Source organism: Lampetra planeri, chromosome 14 (genome assembly GCF_965212315.1).
Source record: "Lampetra planeri chromosome 14, kcLamPlan1.2.h2, whole genome shotgun sequence".
Lineage (NCBI taxonomy): Eukaryota > Metazoa > Chordata > Hyperoartia > Petromyzontiformes > Petromyzontidae > Lampetra > Lampetra planeri.
Window position 1 is genome coordinate 12,395,847 of NC_136120.1, and position 23,244 is coordinate 12,419,090.

Sequence of the window (23,244 nt, forward strand, 5' to 3'; positions counted from 1 at the left end):
CGGGGCGGCACGTGTGCGGCACGGCGATGGTACATCCGGCGCAGTAGTCGGTGCTGAAGGAATAAACGGGACAACCTCAAAATCATCAGTGCAGTTTCCAGTGCCCGGTTATTGTCATCAACGGCTCCGTGGAGTCCCCCCCCTGTCTGGGTCTCATCTGTGTAACACGTAGTAGAGTTTTCGCGAACAATATTATCAATAGTTTTAATTTCGATTTAAAGCTTTCGTGACTGCAGGGATTCATCTTCTTGGTTCTTTCGGTAAAGTCACGTAGAATGGAAATAACAAAATAATAAAAATAAAACATAATAAAATAATTCTCACAACGTTTCGGTCACAACGCATTCAGACTCTGTCTTCTCGACAGACCTGTTCTCCACCTGAGGACGGCTGCTTGCGTTGTGGCCGAAACGTCGTGAGAATTATTTTATTATGTTTTATTTTTATTATTTTATTATTTTCATTCTACGTGACTTTACCGAAAGAACCAAGAATATGTAGCAGAGTTGTCGCGAACAATATTATCAATAGTCTTGATTTGAAGCTTTCGTGACTGCAGGAATCCATACTCTCTGTTTTTTTCGGTAAAGTCACGTAGGTAGAAATTAAATATTCAAGTTCATTTACTTGCTAATTTCTCCAGCCCCACCCGTCCCTGCACGCCACAAACCCTCCCACCTCACCCCCCGTGAACTCCTGTAGCCAAGACTCGACAAAACTCCTTCCCCTCCCCTCCCGCGCCTGTATAAAGCCACAACAACAGATAATTTTCTAACCTGAAGACGGACGCTTGTGTTGCGACCCAAGCGTCGTGTTTTCTTTCATTATTTTTTCTATCTACGTGACTTTACCGAAAGATTCAGAGAGTAATATTATCAATTATAGGGGGTTTATTATTATTTGTTTTGGGGTTAGATCACGTACATTTTGGCTGCCGCCTGATGAGGCTGATTGTAATCCGCGTACTCGAATTGTAAATGTTGCTGTGGGTTTACTCTCCAACACACAAGCGGTGTGCTAAAACTAGTAACTAATTGGCACGTTTTGTTTACATGACAACCCTTACTAATTGGTTGTGTCGGGTGGTGACGGGCTTAATGACGTATTTATATATACGCGATCTCACCCAAACCCACCCCCCTCCCCTCTATTATGGGCTTCATCTGCCCGTGTATCTAGCCCAGGGTGTGCTTAAATAGACACCCAAGCGCACGCACGCACACACGCACACACACGCACATATACATACACACGCACATACGCACACACGCACACACACGCACACGCACTCACACACGCACATACACACACACGCACATACACACACACGCACACACACACGCACACACATACACACACGCACAAGCACATACACATACACACGCACATACACACACGCACACACACGCACACACATACACACACACACGCACACACACACGCACACACATACACACACGCACACGCACACACACGCACACACACACACATACACGCACACACACACACGCACGAATACGTGCCGCGGGCACTCCTTTAATAATACTTTATAGATTTTACAGCCCTGTTGATTCCCGATCCGGGATCAGAAACGTGGACGTTGTCAGAGGAAATGGACTTGGCAAATATTCGGGATCAGACTTTGGTTGTCGCCTCCTGAAATCTGGAGCCACAAGAGTCGCCGCTGGCAAAAAGAACCCACAACAAAACCCCACCAGAGTCGATCCTAATGTGACGTAATTCTCCCTCCGCATAGCACTGTCCCTGGCTGGCTGGTGGCAGCGTTCGCTTTCCACGTGGGACGCATCGCGTTTCACACGCTGGTTTTCTCGAACGCCGCCTTCCACCTCGGGTCAGGCCCGTGCCAGTCCGGTGCGAGCGACCGCTCCCCAGAGACACGTCACAAACCCCGTTGGCAGCGGGCAGATTTATTGTATTACTTACAAAAATTAACCCGTAAAAACAAAGTTTTTCACTATAAATACTTTATATGCGTGGCATCGGTTTTATTTTATTATTCATTTTTGTTTTTCTTGAGTAAGAGTTTCATTTTTATCACATTGGTATTTTAAATTAAATATGACATTTTTTTTCTTCCTAAAAAGTGGAAAATTTTGGAAAACATTTTTCACGAAAATAAATTGTCACGCACAACGAGTCTGTGTGCAAAATGTCAGCTCGATTGGATCACGGGAAGTGGGTTAAAAAACGACCGAAAGATTTGCACGGTCGTAAGCGCGCAAGCAAGCAAGCAAGTTAACTTAATATAAAGGATTTAAAAAACGAGGCCCTGCGTTCAACGACGATGCCACAGCGGTCCAATGGTGAGCGGCACAATCCAGCGGATGGCCGGTTCGATTCCATCTCCCCGCGCGATTTAATCCGCCCACCTCCGTGTCTACCCAGTAGTATAAACATGGGTAAAGCCACAGTCAGCTGGTGGCATGCGGTGTGGTACAAAGTGTGGGCACTCCAACCTTTTCCAAGGCGTCAGGCCAGTGTGGAAGGGTAGATCGAATGCTGTCTTGACATAACCTCTCTGAACGCTCCCTGTAAGGAGTGGAGATCCATTCGTAAGCAGTGGCATGAGCAAGCAATTTAATACTATTTTTCATTTGACCAGGTAAGGCCCACTGACCGTATACAGCTATTTTTCAGAAGCGACCTGGCCACAAATTACAGCTCAGCGAAGTTGCTTATCGCGTGGAAATTATAGCAGCCAAATACTCTAAACGCACGGTTGATTCTGAACGTGGAGGGGAAATCCACACGACCACGGGGAGAACATGCAAACTCCAAAATATATAGCAGGCGTCAGTGTTAGGATCGAATCCACGACCTCCTGTACACCAGGCGAGTTAGTTAACATCTCGCCACCACGGCGCCTTCTCGCCAATTACAAGCGCCGCGCATTTCCCATTCACCCTGGCCGCGTTAAACAACGCCACAGCCGCGAATTCTCAAACGAGAAATCCCCTTTCTCTCGCCGGCCCACTTTCACCGGCGAGCGCGTCTTCGTCAAACCACCACGGGGGGGGGGGGGGTGTCCTACGGCAAAAGCAATCGCGGGGGGCAGCGTGAAACCCGCCCCCCCCCACCTCCGTCTCGCGTTATCGCTCCGTTGGTGGGAGCGCTGAACCCGAACCCCCCCTTCCTGGGCCGTCCGCCCACTCCGATCAGTGCCTCCCGCTTCCTTGGGTCTTGATCTCAATACGAGCCCGAGTCGTCACGTTGCCAGGGAACGTTCCTCTCCATCCCCTCCCCCCGGTCGCCGCCACCACCGAGCAGCCGCGGAATGGCGGTGCCCGCGATCTCGCGATCTTCCGCCGCCGGGCGCTGGGGCACGAATCGTGGCAGCCGCTTAAGTGGCAAATTAGATGTCCTGTCCAGAGAGCGCATTGTTTTTGCGCTCGCCCGCACGTGTCGTTTCGATTCTGGCTCCGCGATGCGAGCCAAGCGGAGACGACGCGTCCGCTCTGCGTGAGAATGGGGTAGGGGGTGGGTGGGTGGGGGGAGGTCACCGGCTATTGCAAATCCTTTTGGGAGGGGGCGCAAAGAAACATTGCAAGGGTTGTGTTTCTGTTTTTTTCTTTCTTCTCAACGCTCTCGTCGAAGGAATACGTTGTGCGTTTTAGCAGCTTTTTTTCTGGACTATTTAGAACAGAGGTTTCTGCTCGATTCTCACGGACTGTCCCATTAAATAAGTGCTCGGTGTGCCGTTGAATGAATCATCGCGAGCAACCCTCCCTCCCTCCATCCCCTTCCCTCCACTCCGCGGCTATTCTTTTTTGGATGGCCACTTAAAGGACCCGGCTCAAAAGCTCAGAGGGGCTCCTGCACTTATCAGCCACAGAAATTGACAGACACCCACGCGCGCACCCACCCACCCACCAGAGGTCGCAACCGGGTACCCGATACCCGTACCCTACCTGATACCCGGCTACCCGTACCCGGCCGGGTACGGGTACCCGTTTGCGACCCTGGTGCGGCCGGGTACGGGTACGGGTAGACCGTGAGTCACTGGTGAGTAACCGTTTGTCACTCATTTCCCAATGTCTTGTCTCTTCTCACAATTCAAGTTCATAGAATCAACCCACCCGCGCCTGCAACATGGCTTCATCCCAGAGGTCACAATCGGGTACCCGATACCCGTACCCGACCCGTTCGGGTACGGAATCAAAACCCGTTTGCGACCTTTGCCACCCACCCATGCACGCACGCACGCCAACGTACTTGCACGCTGCTGAAGCAGGGCTGCCGCTCAGAATTATTTGAAAAACAAAAAAGCTAAATCTTCGCACTCACGAGTTATCATTTGTCTGATCTGCCCGTATCTCTGCCATGAAGACTGCAAGGTTGGCTTTATATATTTATTTCCTCCCAGGGCAGTGTTTCTGACGAATGGTGTTGACATAACAATGTACAGTTATCCACCCTGGACTGTTTTCCACCCTTTCAGGCACCTAAATTAACAGAATGCACCTGTCCAGGGCTCTTCTGGAAAGTTACATATTTTTTTCGGATTTGGACACGCAGTACGTCCAAATTGGCACGGCTTATGGAAAAGGGAACTTTTACGAAATAACAATGCCATAGATCTGGCTTGGCAGGCAGCGTCGTAATGTGCTTGTTCATGGAACTTTGTGATAACTTTACTCCTTTGAGTTTTTTTTCAGATCTTCCAACACTAAAATAAGAGTCAGACTTTCGGCCAGTCGGGTTTAGTTTACAATAGACGGTGAAAAGAAAAAAGTCACAAATCTCAAACAGAATTTATTGCGTTAGGTTAAATGACAAATAATGTAAATGTATACGTGCATGTAAGTGTGTTTATATATCCATACACAAGGTAAACATGAAGAATGTGAGTGTTTATATATAAATACTAGCTTCTTTGCCCGTCCTAGGATGGAAGCTGTAATATTTACGAAAAAATTGACCAGAGTATAATTGTATCTTGTGTAAGTTTAATGGCAGTGAATCTTTCACAAAACGAAGTCATAAAACACTTCACTGCAGTTTACTGTAGCACTGTAAAAAAATGACCTTCAATTTGTTCAAATTCACTGCTCTGATACTTTATTCTCTTCTGCTTTCGGTTGCTAGGATTGAAATTAATTATAAGTCGATACAATATCTGGAAAATCCTTGAGAAATGTCTATTTTACCATAATGTAGAAACATAAACTACACTTACCCTTTGTCTCAAGTGTTGAAGAAATACATAAAGATACCAAATCCACTTTGATGCTGCGTGGAATTATTTATTAGATTCACTTTCAATAAAGAAACGTCAAACTTTAAGCGAATTTTCAAAAACAAAATATTTCCGCTCGACCTTCTTCTGCGTGAGTGTAAAAATCCACCCGCTCATGAATATTCATGACGGGGGTGTGGCATGTGGAGTGACGTCACGCGGGACACACAAACAGACATTCTTGGCTCATTATAGAGTGACTAGCTTGGTTTAACACGTAGGCTTTTCGCGACCAATATTATTCATAATAAAGGTTTTTGGGTTAGATCGTGTTATATATAAATACATGACTAACTAGCTTGTTTGCCCGTCCAAGTATTGCAGTAAATCTGAAACTTGCAAGCGAAAAGCAGACCGCGAGGTGATATTCATTGCATCAATTTGTGTGCAATTTGTAAGGCCGCGGTGACACAGACTTATTTAATTTAAAGGTTATAATCCCTTGTTTATCATGACATACTTTTTACTTTGATGTCTCAACAGCGTTACGGAGATCGCGTGACGTGAGGGTTCTGCCTTTGTAGTGAGGATTGTGAGTTGACGCCGAGGAGGGGGGAGGAGGCACATTACCCCCCCCCCCTCCATGTGGAGTGACGTCACCCGCTAATTAATATTAATGAGAGGGGAGGGGTCCATGTGGAGGACGTCACCTGGTCATGATTATTAATGTGGGGGGCTGGCCGACGTGGAGTGACATCACTCGCGGGACACACAGATATTCTTGGCTGATTATAGTAGTAAATAAACAGCAGTGTGAGTATAGAGAGACAGTATATATGAGTATTGGGAGCGCTAGTTCAGAGATTAGCTTACTGCGGTATATGAACCTGGCTGCCTCAGTTCAATTCCCAGCATTGGCTACCATCAGTAGCAAGTGACATCTGAACCCATCATGCCCACACCACCAACACTTTCCACACACCCCCCACTCCTGGCTTCACTCACCCACACTGACCAGCATGTACGGCATGTATGTATGTATGTTGAACTTCTTTCGCACCGTACGTAGCCAACCGCGCTAATCGGAGCACGGTAGAGTATGATGACCGCCCTTTCCCAGAGGTGGGTTGAGACAGGGCCGGTCAAGTGATATCACTACATATTTTGGGAGGAGTGGTGGGCATCACGGCTTGCATACCGCATTAGAACGTCACAAACCTGGGTTCGATGCCGAGACGCGTAAAGTATCCAACGGTGCGTGGCGTTCACTTGCTCAGCACCAGCTTGCTTACGAGGGTGTCTTGGACAAAGCTGGAAACCGACATCTCCAGAAGGGGGGCTGCCTTTTGTTGAGATGTTGACTACCTCGCCTGGTATGCAGGCGGTCGTCGGTTCGATCCCGACCCTGATGCTTGTATATTTGGAGTTTGTATATTCTCCTCGTGGTGGCGTGAAGTTTTCTCCGGTTTTCCCCTCTACATTTAGAAACGTGTGTTGAGAATGTTTAGCTGCTTGAAATTTCCACGTGATAAGCCACTCCGCTGAGTCATCATTTGTGGTCGCCAGATCGCTTCTGAAAAGGAGCTACATAACGTAGTGGGCCTTACTTGGTAAAATAAAAAGTTTCAGTTTAGTTTAGAATGATGATTTTCATTGTGCAGCCACCTATGCGGATAGCAACTGTAAAGTGTAATTCAGTGTTCCAATGAAGCTAGCATGGGCTATATTTGAATACATATACGTGGGTTATCAACTTGATCAATTACACCACTCAAGCATCTGTTGTATGTATGTAGCGGAAGTAGAAATGGTGGCGGTGGTGGTAGCGGTGGTGGAAGTGGCGGTCGTGCTGGTGGTGGTGGTAGCGGCAGTAGTACTAATGGTGGCGGTAGAGGTGGTAGTGGTGGATAGTGGCGGTGTTCGAAAGCTGAGTGAGCTGTTGCTCGATCGTGGCCGCCCTGTGGAGACCCGAGAGCTTCGGCTTTCCAGGATAATCGACGCAAAGCGCTCGCGCAGCTGTGACTTCCCACGGGGGGGTGGAGGAGGAGGGGGGGGCGAAACGACGCCTGCCAACTGGAGGACCACACAAGCGCTCTCTGAAGCATTGACGCATTTCGACCGTACCGTCGGGACAGGCTTGAACCCTCCAAAAAATAAATATATTTTTTCAGCTTACATTTTTTTATTCCATTTTTTTTTTAAAGCTCGCGTGAAAACCGGGACGTGGCCGCTCACGTTACTTTAACGTGCACGAGGCGGATTGTTTATGGGCGCCTGCCGCCGAAACGACGCCTCGTTTAAATGAAAAATAAAAATTAAACACTGTTTTATTTTTTTTCAACGCCACATTCGAAAATCCGTGCCTTCTCATCGCGTCCCCTCCATTCAATGCATCCCCCGCGCGCGTTTGAAACGAGGGAATAATTGGCCGCGTAAATGATTCGATAGAATTATTGTTTTTTTTGTAATTAAACTTTTACTTTGTGGGCGCCTTTCGGCCGCCGGAGCAAAATGTACTCCTTGCATCGTCGTCGTCAGCGGCGGGGGAGCGCGTCGTTTAAACGGGCGGAAAAGGGGCCCATTTAGGCCTAGAGAGCCCTGTTAACACAAAGCAGATCCCTCGATCCTCAATCAATGTGCTTGGCCTCTACGGAGCATGAACTCACAGCAGGGCCCATTCATAAGAGCAACCACAAAACACCGAGATGTTGGTGGCGGTGGTGGCGGGGTGTGGGGGTCGTGAACTCATTCTGCTTAGTCGACATTATTTGCAAGCTTGCGCGTTTATTTATTAACTAAGCAACAAAAAGATTCCGCAACTGCAACAACAACAACAACAAGACAACAAAAATCCTTCATTTATTATCTTTATCGCCAGATTAAGAGCCAGGCAATAATTCGAATTAGTAGTGTTTAAAACTTTATTCAAAATATTGATTGCATTTAACGTATGACTTTTTTTGGAAAAGTATTTTTGCTCAATAAAAATGAGCGTGCAATCTGCAATGTTGTGTAACATGACATTGCTCGAAGGTACAATACAAACAAAGAAAATCATCTGAGTACTAATTTTCCGCCTAATTCTTTACACACAAAGGCCATCATCTCCCGTGAAGAGTCCCTTGGGATATATATATAATCCTCGAAGGCCACGTATAAACAGATGCGTCCATCAGTCAGCCCCATTCACATGTAAATGCGATCATTTGTGGGGATAATCATCTTTGGATTTAAAAGCGCGGAGAGTTTTTGGAGCAGGGAATAATAGATTCGGTCATCACATACCTGGCTGGATCGATTGTTTGCATAACAGGATCGTTAGAGGCGGCGGTAGCATGCGGAAGCCTTCATCCAGCAGTAGATTTATCATGGCTGCTGCTGATGATGATCAGCAACCCATGTGCCCCCAATTATATTCGTCAGAGCTCGGAGACTGTAAATAGCAGGTGCTCAAGGATTGGGCTCCAAGGCAGCCAGGAGATGGCATTACTGCAATTGCTCGACCACTGCTGTGCTCCATGCACATGACAGTACAGCAGTGGATTTAAACAATACGAATCTATCTGACTTAAAGCTTTCGTGACTGCAGGAATTCATACTCTTTGGGTCTTTCGGTAAAGTCACGTAGATAGAAAAATCACGACGAAATTTTGTTTTCACCTGAGGACGATTGCTTGTGTTGCGATCGAAACGTCGTGATTTAAAAAATAAAAATTTCTTATCTACGTGACTTTCCGAAAGACCCAAATAGTACGAATCTATCTGTTGTGCGTGCGGGACGCCGTCGCTGTAAGGGATTGTGAGCGATGATCAAGAATCGTGGACATCTGTGAAAATACTGGAGATCTGTGAAAAATACCTTCATAGCTCATCGAATTTCTCCAGTATAAATAAACAAATATGATTCTGGATAGTGGCGGAGCGACAGCCAAGGGATGGAACGCGTCCGTGGGTACGGCCCGCAGAGGAGACGGATCAGCTAAATCATCTCGCGGTTTATTTCCATCGGAGGATTGCAAGAGACGGCGGCAGCTTGGGTGAAGCGTTTCATCCAGCAGTGTATCGAGCACGGCCGATGGTGATGATCAGGGCGATGATAGTTAATGCGCGTGAACGATGCCGCAATGAAGTCATTGAAATACATTTTCAAAGAAGGTGGAATCTAAGAGGCGGGAAGACACTAATTGGGGTTTTTTTTTGCGAATGATCAATGATGCTCAGTAGCTGGGATCCAGGTTCTCTTTTAGGATGTTGGCCCCGCAGATGTCACCGACACTGAGCTCTTGTTTAAGAGGTTGCAGATTTCAGCGCTGCTCTGACAGCTGTTCCCATTTAATAATCCTTGGCGAGTCTCTCAATAAAAAAAAACAACAACCAACGAACCAAACCCCCCCGAACCATCCAGAAGCTCGGCTTCTGCGCCACCACAAATCTGCCGTGTCTCTAAAAAAAAAAACACTCAACAATTTTGATCGTACCGCTAATGTAACACACAAAAAAATCATTTTGCACCCGTATTTTCAGTTTCGTAAGGAGAATTTGCGTTTTGAATGGCAAGATGAAATTCGGCGTATTTATTTTAAGATGTTACTCTTCACCGCTGTAAATTAAACGTACTCGAGGTACACTTTGGTAACCGCGCCGCGTCTGGCCATGATTTTACTCTGCGCGAGTTTGGCTGTCAACTTCCTCTACCCCATCACAGCACTAAGACGAATATACTCCTTGAACCGGCACATCCGAGCCGTGCCAGCATTAGGCCCTGACGGCGCTGGTGGTTTTCCACAGGCTATCTGCCGAGCCGCGTCAGAAGCTAAACGTGACACACTCTGGCCTCACAAGACGTCCGAATCTGGATCAGGGCCAAGCAGGGCCAGGGGCCAGAGTAATTATTTTCGTCATAGCGGAGTGTATCACAGCGGTACGCTCCTCTGCTACGGCACAGCTCGTATTCTGCAGTGGAACAAAAAAATGGTGGTGCTTCCAGAGCCGTACCAGGCCAAGCTGGCTTGGTTGCACAGTGGAAAAAGAGGTAAAAGCGTCCCAATTTCGCCCTCATAGAGGGTGTGAGCGAGAACCTATTAAGCCTTGCACGGCGTGTTAGGGGGGCGGTGTGGTCAGCACCAAGGAGGAACACAAAGACAAATATTCCCCAGATAGCCTTCGTAGGCTCATGGGGCAAGTGCTGTTGGCGAGCACCTAGGGAGGCTGGCATGAGACACAAGGGGTGGGTGGCCAACACCACGCTCAAACGCCTCTTTTAAGTGGCGACGCACCGTTTATTAATTTGAAGCTGAGTCGACCTAGGGGAGGCCCAGAACCGGTTCAGAAAATCGTCACTGGTGTTGGCCTTGAGCGGGAATCGAACTCGGGTCGCCGGGTTCCTAGCGCAGAGCGCTAACCGCCCCCCTTGTGTGTTGTGTGGAAGGAACAGAACGCACGCACTCACTCCCCGTGGAGATGTGCGGACATTGAACACACACACACATGTGGAGGGCCTTTGGGACCGAGAGAGAGACTTAGCTAATCAAGAACATTTTATTTTCCCCGAAGCAGATTTGTGGAGGTGCTGTGCGATGCAATTAAAAGAGATTTTAAAAAAATCAGACGCGATTTTCTAGATTAACAATTCAACACCGTGGGTGGGTAGCTTACATTTGATAAATAATTGAAAACGTTGGACGCTATTTTTTGGAATAGTTCAAAGATGTTATTGGTGATCTCGCCCAGTGAACGCGCAACGATTGGCCAACGTCGGCACTTGGTTGGAATGGTCGGACCGACGGTGGCTGACGTTCCATGCTTACTGGGTTGCTCAGTCTTGCAACGTGGCAACCGCAAATCATAACAACAACAAGAACAATAATTCACACTTTTCACGATGTCTCAAAGCGTCGTGCATTAAACGGACACAGATTATAAACACAGAGAGAGAGGGAACCGAGAGGCAAAATAAGGGCTGGAGAGGAACAATTTTGATTCCAAAAAAGCTTTTTAAGAAATATAAATACACGAGCCTTTTGCCCGTGCAGTAAATCTGAAACTTGCAAACGAAAAGCAGACCGCGACGTGATATAATCATTGCATCAATTTGTGTGCAATTTGTAAGGCCGCGGTGACACAGACTTATTTCATTTCAAGGTTATAATCCCTTGTTCATCACGACGTCCTTTTTACTTCGATGTCTCAACAGCGTGACGGAGATCGCGTGACGTGAGGGTTCTGCCTTTGTAGTGAGGGTTGTGAGTTGACGCCGAGGAGGGGGGAGGAGGCGCCTCGCCCCCCCTCCCCCCCATGTGGAGTGACGTCACCCGCTAATTAATATTAATGATGGGGAGGGTGTCCATTTGGAAGACGTCACCTCTTCATGATTATTAATGTGGGGGGCTGTTCCATGTGAAGTGACGTCACCTGCTCATGATTATTAATGAGGAGGGGTGCTATTTATGGAGTGACGTCACCCACTCATGATTATTAATGAGGGGGGGGGGTCCATGTGGAGGACGTCACCTGTTCATGAGTATTAATGAGGGGGGTCGGCTGATGTGGAGTGACGTCACGCGCGTGACACACAGACATTCTTGGCTCATTAAAGTAGTAAAACATGTTTTGAGTCGCGACTTGTAGATATCAACGTCACCAGAGAACTTGATCTCCAGCGGTGATGGGCAGATTCACTTCACTAATTCACACACCTTCATTAATCCACTGCTGGATGAAGGCTGAATGGAAGGCCTCTTCATCCAGCGCCGTTTTGGTCATAGGTTGGTCATAGGGGTTGTTTAACTATACTTCACCTCGCTGGTCCGCGTGGGTTGGTGGTGTTGTGGTGGCGGTGAGGGTCATGTGGGTGATGTGTGGGCCAGGAACAGTTCAGATATTGCGGGCCACTGATGTTGGTCGTGACTGGGAATCGAACTCAGGTTTCAGGGTCCATAGCGCCGAGCAATAACTGCTGCACCACCGCTCTACCCGAGCGGTCTTTGTAAGCGTGGCCACAAAAAAAAACCCTAATAGCTCGGCGAGAACAACAACAACAACGACGGCATACATCTGCGCCATCTCTCAACGTTTATGTCTCAAATAAGGTTTCTGAAATAAATAGAGACACTTTTTTAATTTAAGATTTAATCGTTGCCATAAATATGTAATTTCCATTGAGGTTGTTTTCTTAATTAAGGCCCTGTAGCCAATAAAATTAAAACGTTGTTATTCATGCCTCTTTCTCTCTCCTCTCTGTCTTTATGGAAAGTTTTTAGGTGGAATCTTTTTGAAATATGGGCGGCTATTTCATTTTTTGGTTTGCAGCTTTTGGAGAGGCCGCTGGAAATGTGAAATCTCTCTCCAAAATAACGTAAACCCACTCCATTCAAAAGCCGATTCACAATTTCCCCAAACCGCAACCTCCTGCCACCTCCGATTGTCAAACAGCCAGATTTGACGGCGCAGGAAACAGAAATCTCCAGAAATAAAAAACCTGAGAAGAGCTCAAAGTGTTTTCCTGCTCAAACGGGTATTGAGGCGGTACTCATCTCCCGTTTACAGCCCTGAGGGAATTCCACATTCCTATGGCGGGGGCGAGTCTCTCCATCGGACACAACCGATCTTGGTTTCCCCGCAGATCCCTAGAGGGATGACGGGCTGAGTCAACCCCCAACCTGGACTTTAACTCGCAAGCCTTCTGATTGCGAGCCGCTCGCTCTACCGCTGAGACTAACGAGGTCAAGGTGCATCGCTTGGCCCCGCTGATCAGCGCGCGTTGGCAAAGCAAGCTCTATTCGTCTGGCCTTGCGCCGAGTCTCCCGCTTGTGTGGGTGCCCCTATCCATTGCAGCTGCTCGGGTCCACAAGGCAGTCTCGAGCCTCTTAGCCGCATCAAGGTGGCATCAAAACAGTGGCTTGTCGTAGGACAACAACAACAACAAACCCAACAGCTGGAAGTGAATCACAGACATTGCGTCTCTCCCAGGGTTGGGCAACCCGCGGCTCCGTAGCCGCGTGCGGCTCTCTAAGGAGCTGCTTCGTGATGATTATTTATTTATGAAGGAGCACCACCGTCTCGTATCCACCACACATTGCATCGCGGCTCTTGAAATGTTGAGTTTTTTTTTCCATCAAATACGAAAACAAAAGTGCCTCTGCTTGTTGTTTTGTTCGCCGATCACCCGGGGCTTGTACACCACGTGGCTGAGCGGTACAGCGGGCGGCTCGCAATCGGAAAGTTAGGGATTCACTCAGCCCATCATTTACCTCTCTCCCTCCTTCCCGGAATCAATAAAACGCTGGTCGCCCTTTCGAGAAACTCGCCCTCTGCCATAGAAATGTGGAATTTGCCACCACAGGCTCAGAGCTGTAAACATGAGACTGACTGGCTCTGCCTCGAACGCTCCTTCGAGCGATAAATCACTTTGACATCTGTTCTACAGCTGTACAGGCTGCTGCTTCTCTTTCCCTTTATAAGCCGAACACTTGGGAAGATAAAGTAGGTTTGCAGAGAGGCGGAAGGAAAAGCGCGACCAACGGTGCACTTCATAAAAAAAAACCAAGATGATCTCAAAGGGCCCTACTGCAAAAGCATCACATTAGCTTCATTCTGCCGGCAAATTCCCACGCACGGTGGCAAACGCCAGACCGACTCGGGTCTTGACTTTGCCCGCGACCGCAACTTGAGTGCGTTTATGATTTCACAGGGAGTCGGCCCCGTTGACGCTTCCAATCGCGTTCACTGAACCCGTCGAATAAATGCACAGCGCTCTACCCCCCCCTCCCTCTCCCGGGGACGGGACCGAGATCCGATCGCCGGCTCCACGGAAATCGATAAAGGGGGGGCCTCCACGGAAATCGATAAAGGGAGGCCTCGCGCTGGCGGAGGGCCCCGCGTGCCTCCAGGGATGAGCGACGGATGGAGGCGACTGATGGCCGTCTTGAGGCTCAGTCCATCTGCGGAGGAGGCATCAGGTTTCTCCAGAACGGGGCCCATAGTTGTTTGACTTGCATCCCACTGGGATTTTTTGCACAGCGTTGGTGTACGGTGCTTTTTTTTTTCTGGAAGACTTTGCAGTTTTTCCCCGGATTTTTCTGTTCGCGCAGAGTCACTTTGAGATGTTTTCTTGTTCATGTTTTTGTTTTGTTGCGGTTGCACCCGATTCAAGAGCCGAATGGCTCACAGGGCTATACCTAATAAATTAAACTGAAACTTCAGTCCTCCTCACTGCACGCGAACGCAAAGGGGTCGAGCGTGAATCGTCATCGAGTGATGGCCACGTAAACTAAACTTAACTCTTCATTTCACCAGGTATTCGTTTCTCCGCCAGTTCGCGGCTGTCATGCCACGTGGCTGCCAGTACACCAGCACTGCTGGAGGCAGCGAGGGTTGGTGAATCATTTTTTTTATTTTTATTTCTACTTGGTAAGGCCCACGAAGCTTCTTCTTGGTTCTTTCGGTAAAGTCACGTAGGATGGAAATAATAAAATAAAAAAAATAAAACATAATAAAATTATTCTCACGACGTTTCGGCCACAACGCAAGCAGCCGTCCTCAGGTGGAGAACAGGTCTATCGGGAAGACAGAGTCTGAATGATTCTATCTTCTCGACAGGGATTCATCTTCTTGGTTCTTTCGGTAAAGTCACGTAGAAGGGAAGTAATAAAATAATAAAAATAAAACATAATAAAATAATTCTCACGACGTTTCGGCTACAACGCAAGCAGCCGTCTTCAGGTGAATATATACATCGGAGGTGCCGTGGGGGGGGAGGGGTGTGTGTGAAGACCACTAACTAAAGACTGTGATATCGCTCTGTCACGGGTGGCCTTGTTATCGCCTCCAGCTACGGGAGCCGCTTTCCCCTTTCCTTTAATGCCCTTTCCAGATATCGCCGAACATTTTGAAAATTATATTTGTCTCTTCCCCACACCCCCCTCCTCCGCACCTTCGTCGTAGTGTGTAATGCTCTTCCGCAAAGTGAAAAATGTCACAATTATAAACCTCGCAACTCCGCCTCGCTGCCGTGGGGTGTGTGGGGTGTTACCAAAGCAGTTCCAACCCCCCCCCCGACTCGATAAATCTTTCCGAAGCTGTGGTTGCGCTGTGCCCCCCCGTCTCTCTCGTTGCTATTTTACTCCAGTCACGGAGGCTAATTATCCAACGGTAGAACATGAAATGAGATAATTGTTACTATTATTTAACGACAAACAAAAAAAACTGTCTAAACGTGATCGTTAAAACGCGAGAGACTTTTTGTTTTGCTTGCGGAAATATTTTTTGCCTCGCCGATCGCATCGCCTGCACCTCAACATCGTTGTCCACGTGGCCCACACCGCCCCTCCTGGGCTCGGGGTTCCCGACAAATCGTTCCCCCGCGTGGGTCTCTCCCCTTCACCGATGCGTCTCGCGTCATATTAATTGTCAAATTGTTCTCACGACCACGGTAAATCGGATCTCTTGCGTTTGCCTTCCACTGCCTTCCTTCCTAACCCACCTACTGCTTCCCACTTCGTGACGGCCGTAGAATTATGCTGACGGCACGAGTTTCCATCTTGTCTTCGTGCGAGGCTGTCTCGCACCCCCTAATTGGCGACGCATGCCAACAGGGGCCTCAAATCGCGTAACGGTGGCAGGCAAGGCGGCCACGGGAATGAAAAACAATGGCACGCTACTCCCCGACAGACCTGGTCTTCACCTGAGGACGGCTGCTTGCGTTGTGGCCGAAACGTCGTGAGAATTATTTTATTATGTTTTATTTTTATTATTTTATTACTTCCCTTCTACGTGACTTTACCGAAAGAACCAAGAAGATGAATCCCTGCAGTCACGAAAGCTTTACATCGGAAAACAACAACAACAACAACGAATTTGCTAATTGTTTTTTTACCCTTTTATCCTTTTGGCGTCATCTGGTCCAACACCATGTGAGACTAGGCTCTAAGAAGAGCTGTCTCGGGTGTGGACCAATCAACTTCAAGGACAGTGCATACATTATCAGAGTTGTGTTTTTTGTTTGCATTATGACTGCAGGTATTGTGGTCAATGCAAACATGACTCCTCGTTAAAAAAAGGTGTCAGTTTTGTTGCCAGATAAAAGGGTAAAAAAACAATGATCATATTTTGTTAGCGGCAAATGAGGTACCAATGGTGTAAACAACGAATTTGACAAACACCACCCACCGAGTCTTTGTCACGCGCGTACTCGGACTAAAAACTCGTCCGTTCGTTCATTGATCTTCCAGAGAGAGACAGAAAGAGGATGGGTCACGAGGTTTCTCCTGCGCGTCTGTGTGCGTCTCAGCACGTCGCCTCTTTCTCCTCGAGGTGAAAGCTCTTTGATGAAACTTGATTTGAAGCTTTCGTGACTGCAGGAATTACTCTTTGGTAGAAAGAAAATAATAAATTAAATAATAGAATAGGACGTTTCGATTGCGTGAGTAGGTTAAACGTTGAGTTTTATAAGGGCACCACGGGGTGACTAGCCCCTCCCACCCAGCCCCACCCCTCCCACCCTCCACCCAGCCCCACCCAGACCCTCCCCACCCTGTCCCTCCCCACCCAGCCCCTCCCCACCCTCCCCACCCAGCCCCTGCCCACCCAGCCCCTCCCCACCCTCCCCTCCCCACCCAGCCCCACCCTCCCTCCCAACCCAGCCCCTCCCCACCCTCCCCTCTCCACCCAGCCCCACCCCTCCCATTTTTGGATGCACGACGGGCGGACAGACACAATAATCCCCTATGGGCTGGTGTAACCAGGAGGTTCCTACCAGTATTAATGTTGTCATAGTACCCAGCGAAAGCCGTGCTCTCGGCGATGAGATATTCGTTACGTTTTCAATTTTGCAAACCCCGTCCAAACATCATTGTTGTTCCGTCATGGCATAAAAATATTGAGCAATTATTTTGTTTTACAATAACTCTTTTTTTTCTGTGTGTGCAGTCGATTCATCAAACTTTGACTCTCGACGCCGCGGCCCTATTGGCGGACGAACGTTGTGGCGATTGTTCGGCGCGCGCGCGCGCGTTCCGTGCGTCTTTGTGACCGCGCAAATTATCCCGCTCGTGTCAAGGACGCGCGCGGGGCTGTTCTGAAAAGCTCGCGGAAATTACTCGTTGAATGAAAGGGAGAGAGAGAGGAGGAGGGATGAGGAAGGGAGGGAGGAGGAGTAGGGCGGAGGAGAAGGAGGTTCCTTCTCGGGGCTAGGCTGGTCCGCACTCGGTGGTCTCCCGGGGGAGGTGGTGGTGATGGTCCTAGGAACGTCAGATGGGGGTCGCAGTGGCACCGCTTCCCTCCGCACTCGGCCGAGGCTGCGAGCTCAACCCAGTGCCGGATTATCCTCGTAGCAAAAGTAGCTACATGTGTAGTAGCTACATATGTAGTAGCTACACATGTGTAGTAGCTACATATGCAGTAGCTACAGGCCCCGCACTTTCAAGGGCGCCGCGCTAAATGCTTTCAAGCTATCAATTCCGGTTCAGTGATTCTGCACTTGCTCTATTACTGTAGTACTATACCGCCTTCAACTTTTATTAACGACTGCAGATCGATTCCAACGTGATCGAACGTCTGTCCCTGCGCCTCCGTCGTTTATGCAGAGCGTGCGTAGGTTTGCAGCGCCCCCTACATGAAAACGACGGAAAGTGCAGCGTTCATTACAGATAAAGTTGTGCGCTGATATAAGAGTATTACGACTTTACCCACGCTGCTTGTTGCCGGCCGTCTGGAATTTCAGTTGTTGTTGTTCAGGCCTTTGGACCCCATTTGCTCAGTCAGCAGTAGTGAAGAACAAATCATATCAATTTACACCCCCCCTCCCCCTTGCTACCGCGGGCTTCTTCTGTGCCCAACAAATCTATTCGTTCATCTCTAGGCCACCACGTGAAGTCACTGCCTCGTGGACGGATCCTGACCACTCGTGCGCCGCGGTTTGGGGGGGGGGGGCTAAGGAAGGGGGTTGGGGGCAGGATAAACGCTTGCCCTCAATTACGCTCGCTTGGCACCGTGCCTCTCGACGCCGGGATTTGCGATGACAAGCGCGCTGGTCTTCATAGCCCGTGGAGCGACCATATGCTCGTGGCGACCAGCTTGTGAGCGCGGTGGCGCTCGCGAGCGGTGGCGCAACGGTCGGCGCGACGCTGCGCTGTGAACCCGGCGACCCGAGTTCGATTCCCGCTCACCGCCGACGTCGATGGCGAATATCTCAACCGGGCCAGGGCCTCGTGTAGGTTGACTCAGCCTTAATCGAGTATTATAACCATCAGCATTGGGGTGACAAAGGCGGTCGGGCGTTATGCTGGCCACCTTGCCTGTGCCGGCATTAGGTGCTCGCAAATAGCACTTAAGGCTATATGGGGAATATTGGCTTTTATCGATTACGGGTTATGTGCCCTGCATTGACTTGGGACATTCAGGCTGTCTTTGATCCATCCTGGATTGATGGATTTAAGCAGAGTGCATTGTATGATGACCATTGAAAGATCTCGGCATAGCCCCATCAGCAAGCGCCTCCTGCACACTCGGCCGCCACAATGCCATAGAGCTGCTCTTTAGCCGGATAAAGGGGACTAAATGGGCTCGGCACAAGCTAGGAGAAGCGTGGTTATGATAATTTGTAGCTGAGTGGACTTGTCGACGGCCAAAAAACCAGAAGTGTCAGGATCGCCCTCTGTGATGGAGGTTTGTAAAATAGCGTTCATTGAGCGGCTGGAGACAGCCAGCACCTGGGATCAGATGCAGTGTTGGAAAAACAGAAACACCCATTTGTATACGAAACGGCCCTGAACTCACGTGTGCTCTGAATGTACGCATGGATGTATGTTGAACGTCTTTCGCACCATACGTAGCCATCTGTACTTATCGCACGTCCGTCCGTCGTTCCGTCCAAGTATCCAATGGTGTAAATGCTTACCCCGAGCTCTCATACTCTGATGGTGCATTGTCTTTGAGTTGTGCGCCTTTTGGCGTCATCTGGTCCAACCCATGTGAGACTAGGCTCTAAGGAAAGCTGTCTCGGGTGTGGACCAATCAACTTCAAGGACAGTGCATACATTATCAGAGTTATGTTTTTTGTTTGCATTTTGACTGCAGGTATTGTGGTCTATGCAAACATGACTCCTTGTAAAAAAAAAAGGTGTCAGTTTTGTTGCCAGATAGAAGGGTAAAAATACCAATTATCATATTTTTTTACTGGCAAATGAGGTTCCAATGGTGTGCAAGAAGGTTTAAGAATTCCCTCTCTCGCGTGCTGCGGAGTGCAGGTTCCTGCTCGTCTTCAACTGCCTCGTCCTCTCCGTGTTCTCGACAATCCCCGGCTACCACGAGGCGTCCACCCGGGGCCTTCTCATCGTGGTGCGGTGACCTCCGGTATTCGTGCCTCCCCCAGTTTCCCGCTGTCGTGCCACGTGGCTGCCAGTATTCGAGCGCTCCCAGAGGCAGCGAGGGATGGTGAATCACTAACTTTGATTCAGACGCTGTCGCCTCGACAGACCTGGTTTTCACCTGAGGACGGCTGCTTGCGTTGTGGCCGAAACGTCGTGAGAATTGTTTTATTATGTTTTATTTTTATTATTTTATTACTTCCCTTCTACGTGACTTTACCGAAAGAACCAAGAAGATGAATCCCTGCAGTCACGAAAGCTTTAAATCGAAACACTAACTTTCGATTTAACACTAACTTTCGATTTAAAGTTTTCGTGACTGCAGGGATTCATCTTCTTGGTTCTTTCGGTAAAGTCACGTAGAAGGGAAATAATAAAATAATACAAATAAAACATAATAAAATACAATTCTCACGACGTTTCGGCCACAACGCAAGCAGCCGTCCTCAGGTGAAGAACAGGTCTGTCGGAAAAACAGCGTCTTATTTTATTATTTCCCTTCTACGTGACTTTACCGAAAGAACCAAGAAGATGAATCACTAACTATTTTCATATTACTAGGTAAGGCCTACTGAGCATTATATCTATCACTTTTTCAGAAGCGACCTGGCCACCACAAGTGAGAGCTCAGCAAAGTGGCTTGTCACGTGTAAATGTATTGCTGACAAATATTCTAAACGCATTTCTCTTTACTTGAAACAGCAATCGTGCTGTGACGGTTCCACCTGAAGACGGAAGCTTGTGTTGCCTCAGAAACGTCGTGATTTTTTATTTTACTTTTATTAATTTTAATTTTATTTTTTACCTACGTGACTTTACCGAAAAAAACCTAAGAGTATTCTAAACGCACGTTTCAAAATGTGGAGGGAAACACTTGAGGACCCGGAGAAAAATCCACGCGACCACAGGGAGAGAGAGAGAGAGAGACACCGCAAACTCAGAAAATACAGCAGGCGGCATGGTCGGGATCGAACCCATGACCTCCTCTATACTAAGCGAGGTATTTAAAATCTCGCCATTGTGTACAGAAATATAACCACGGCTTGCCGGAAGGCAATTCAGCAAAATGAGAACGATTATCATCTTGTCTCTTCATGTACGGGATCGAGTGTTGCATCCTCACAATAATTGGCCGAAAACACCGAAATAATTCTAATATGTAGCGGACCGCCACAGAGCTTAGGTGGTTGTTGGTGCCGGGTCGTCGCGTGGCCGTCTTCCCACTCATCTCAACTACCTCTGTGAGTCGTCCTCTCTCGAGCAAACAACCGCGCACAGCGCAAGCCGAACATTAGCGGTGCGGCCGTGCGGCTACACAGCGTGAGGAGGGTACCGCTTCTCCCGTCCGCCTCTGTGCATCCCTCCCTCCTTCTCTGGTGTACGGTGCTTTTTTTGCAATATTTAGCTGTCTTTTCTTGGATTTTCTGTTTGCACATAGTCACTTTAAGATTCTAGATTTGAAGCTTTCGTGACTGCAAGGATTCATATTCTTAGGTTTTTTTCGGTAAAGTCACGTAGGTGAAAAGTTAAAATTAATTAAAGTAAAATAAAAATGAAATAAAAATCACGACGTTTCGGAGGCAACACTAGCTTCCGTCTTTAGGTGGAACCGTCACAGCACAATAGCTGTATCAAGTGATACAGCTACCGTCACAGCTATCGTGCTGTGACGGTTCCACTTGAACACGGAAGCTTGTGTTGCCTCCAAAACGTCGTGATTTTTATTTTATATTAATTTTACTTTTATTAATTTAAAAATTTCACCTACGTGACTTTTCCGAAAAAACCTAAGAATGTCACTTTAAGATGTTTTCTTGTTCATGTTTTTTTGTTTGTTGCGGTTGCACCCGATTCAAGATGCCGAATGGCTCACAGGGCTATTACCTAATCAATGAAACTTGAAACTCTCTCTCGTGCACGCGCGCAGGAGGTGGTCATGATGGCCGTGTTCAGCGTGGAATACTTTGTGCGCTTCTGGGCGGCCGGTTGCTGCTGCCGCTTCAGGGGATGGAAAGGCCGACTTCGCTTCGCCCTGCGCCCCTTCTGCATCATCGGTGAATTTGCTCGCTCCGGCCAACGGCCACGGTGACACACAAATACACGGACAAAGATCCCTCCGCATAGCCTTAACAGACTGTTGGGGCGAGTGCTGTTAGCGAGCACCTATGAAGACCCGGCACGGTACACGAGGGGGTGGGTGGGGCAAGCACTACCCCCGACCGCCTTTGTCTCCCCACTGCCGATGTTTTTTTTACACACCGCACCAGGTTCTCATTTTGAGGCTGAGTTAACCTAGGGGAGGCCCAGGACCACTTCAGATAATTGTCACTTGGTGTCGTTGGCTGTGAGTGGAATCAAACTCGGGTCGCCGGGTCCTTAGTGCAGCGCGCTAACCACTACACAGACACGCACGAATACATCTTGAATCGCTATCATCATCATCGTCGTCGTCATCATCATCAATCACGAGCATCGTCAGCCACGATCAAATCTACTGCCGCATGGAGGTAAGGGGAGGAGTTCTCCTGCAGTTTGTCGAGTTCTTCACTGGGCACTGGGACGAGCGAGCCACGTGGTGCCGAGGGCATCTGGATTGGTGGCGCCAGTGAGGACAGCGCAGCGAGGATTATCGACGCTCCGATGTTGAGATTGTCACCGTGGCACAAAGACGGACGCCACTGTGGGAGAACCAGCATGCGAAGATGTTCCCCTGAAATGTAAACACTGGCGGAGGCCCACGCGATTGGCTCAATACATTGATCACGAAGTCGTTTTGTAAGCAAGGCAGTTGACGGCTCTGAATCGTGTAGCATATTTCGTCATTGTTTCCCCCAACTTTTCCTGCTAAAAGCAAATTCATTAAATTTACACGAACGCTAAAATGACTTGATTTTTTTTTATTTCATGTCCTCCTTTCTCTTGACCTACTTTTCCAAACGGTATGTGCGGCGGCGCATACCAATAGGACGTTATACGGCGTCGTGCTCGACTCACGGTTGCCACCTCTGAGGTGCAAAAATACAGGGACGTTTCTTGTACGGTACGTTTTGTTGAACTTCTTTCGCACCGTCCGTAGACAATCGTGCTTGCCGGAGGTGCGGGGGGGGGGGACAACGAAATAAAACGCAAAATTAAAAATATCGCGGGAAGCAGAAGATCTCGCAGTCGTGAATGAGGAAAGAACTGTACGTGATGAATGTGCCGTGCTGGGTGACGCATTCATACGCAAGTGACAACAACAAAAGAAGCCGGGCTTTTGAAGGCAATCCAGATTCCCCGCGATGGCTACCTCAAAGCCAGGACAGTCGGCAACCCCGACTCCACCTCTAGAACCGTCTAAATAAATAACTGGGCCCTGCGGAGACACCGTAAACAAAAAAACATCGCCGGTCGGTGCGCAAAGATGTTTTGGAAGAATCTCGCGCTTATGATGATATGCTGTGGAAAACTTGGTGCGCGCCGTCGTAAAATAGTGCTACGGCTTCCGTTTTTTTTGTGTTTAACTTTCTCTCTTCGGGCCACGTCTCATAACCATATCAATGAGTTGTGCGCCACACGATCGTGATAGGTGTCAACATCTCGTACGCGTGGTGGGTTTTCTCCGAGTTCTCCCCCCCACCTCCCCCCGCCCCATCGTCCAGCTAAACTCCCGTAAATGGAATTCCGTGGCGGGTACCCTGATGC

The 23,244-nt window shown here is 48.5% G+C and overlaps 1 protein-coding gene across 1 annotated transcript in view; it reads left to right on the forward strand.

The window, feature by feature from the left end:
- The window catches only part of LOC144722383 (potassium voltage-gated channel subfamily KQT member 4-like), a 124,140-nt gene that overhangs the window by 76,241 nt on the left and 24,655 nt on the right, over nt 1-23,244 (forward strand). Inside the window, exons 2-3 of the mRNA XM_078600608.1 lie at nt 19,441-19,531; nt 21,488-21,614. Coding sequence (XP_078456734.1) covers nt 19,441-19,531; nt 21,488-21,614 — 218 coding nt within the window. The remainder of the gene's footprint in view (nt 1-19,440; nt 19,532-21,487; nt 21,615-23,244) is intronic.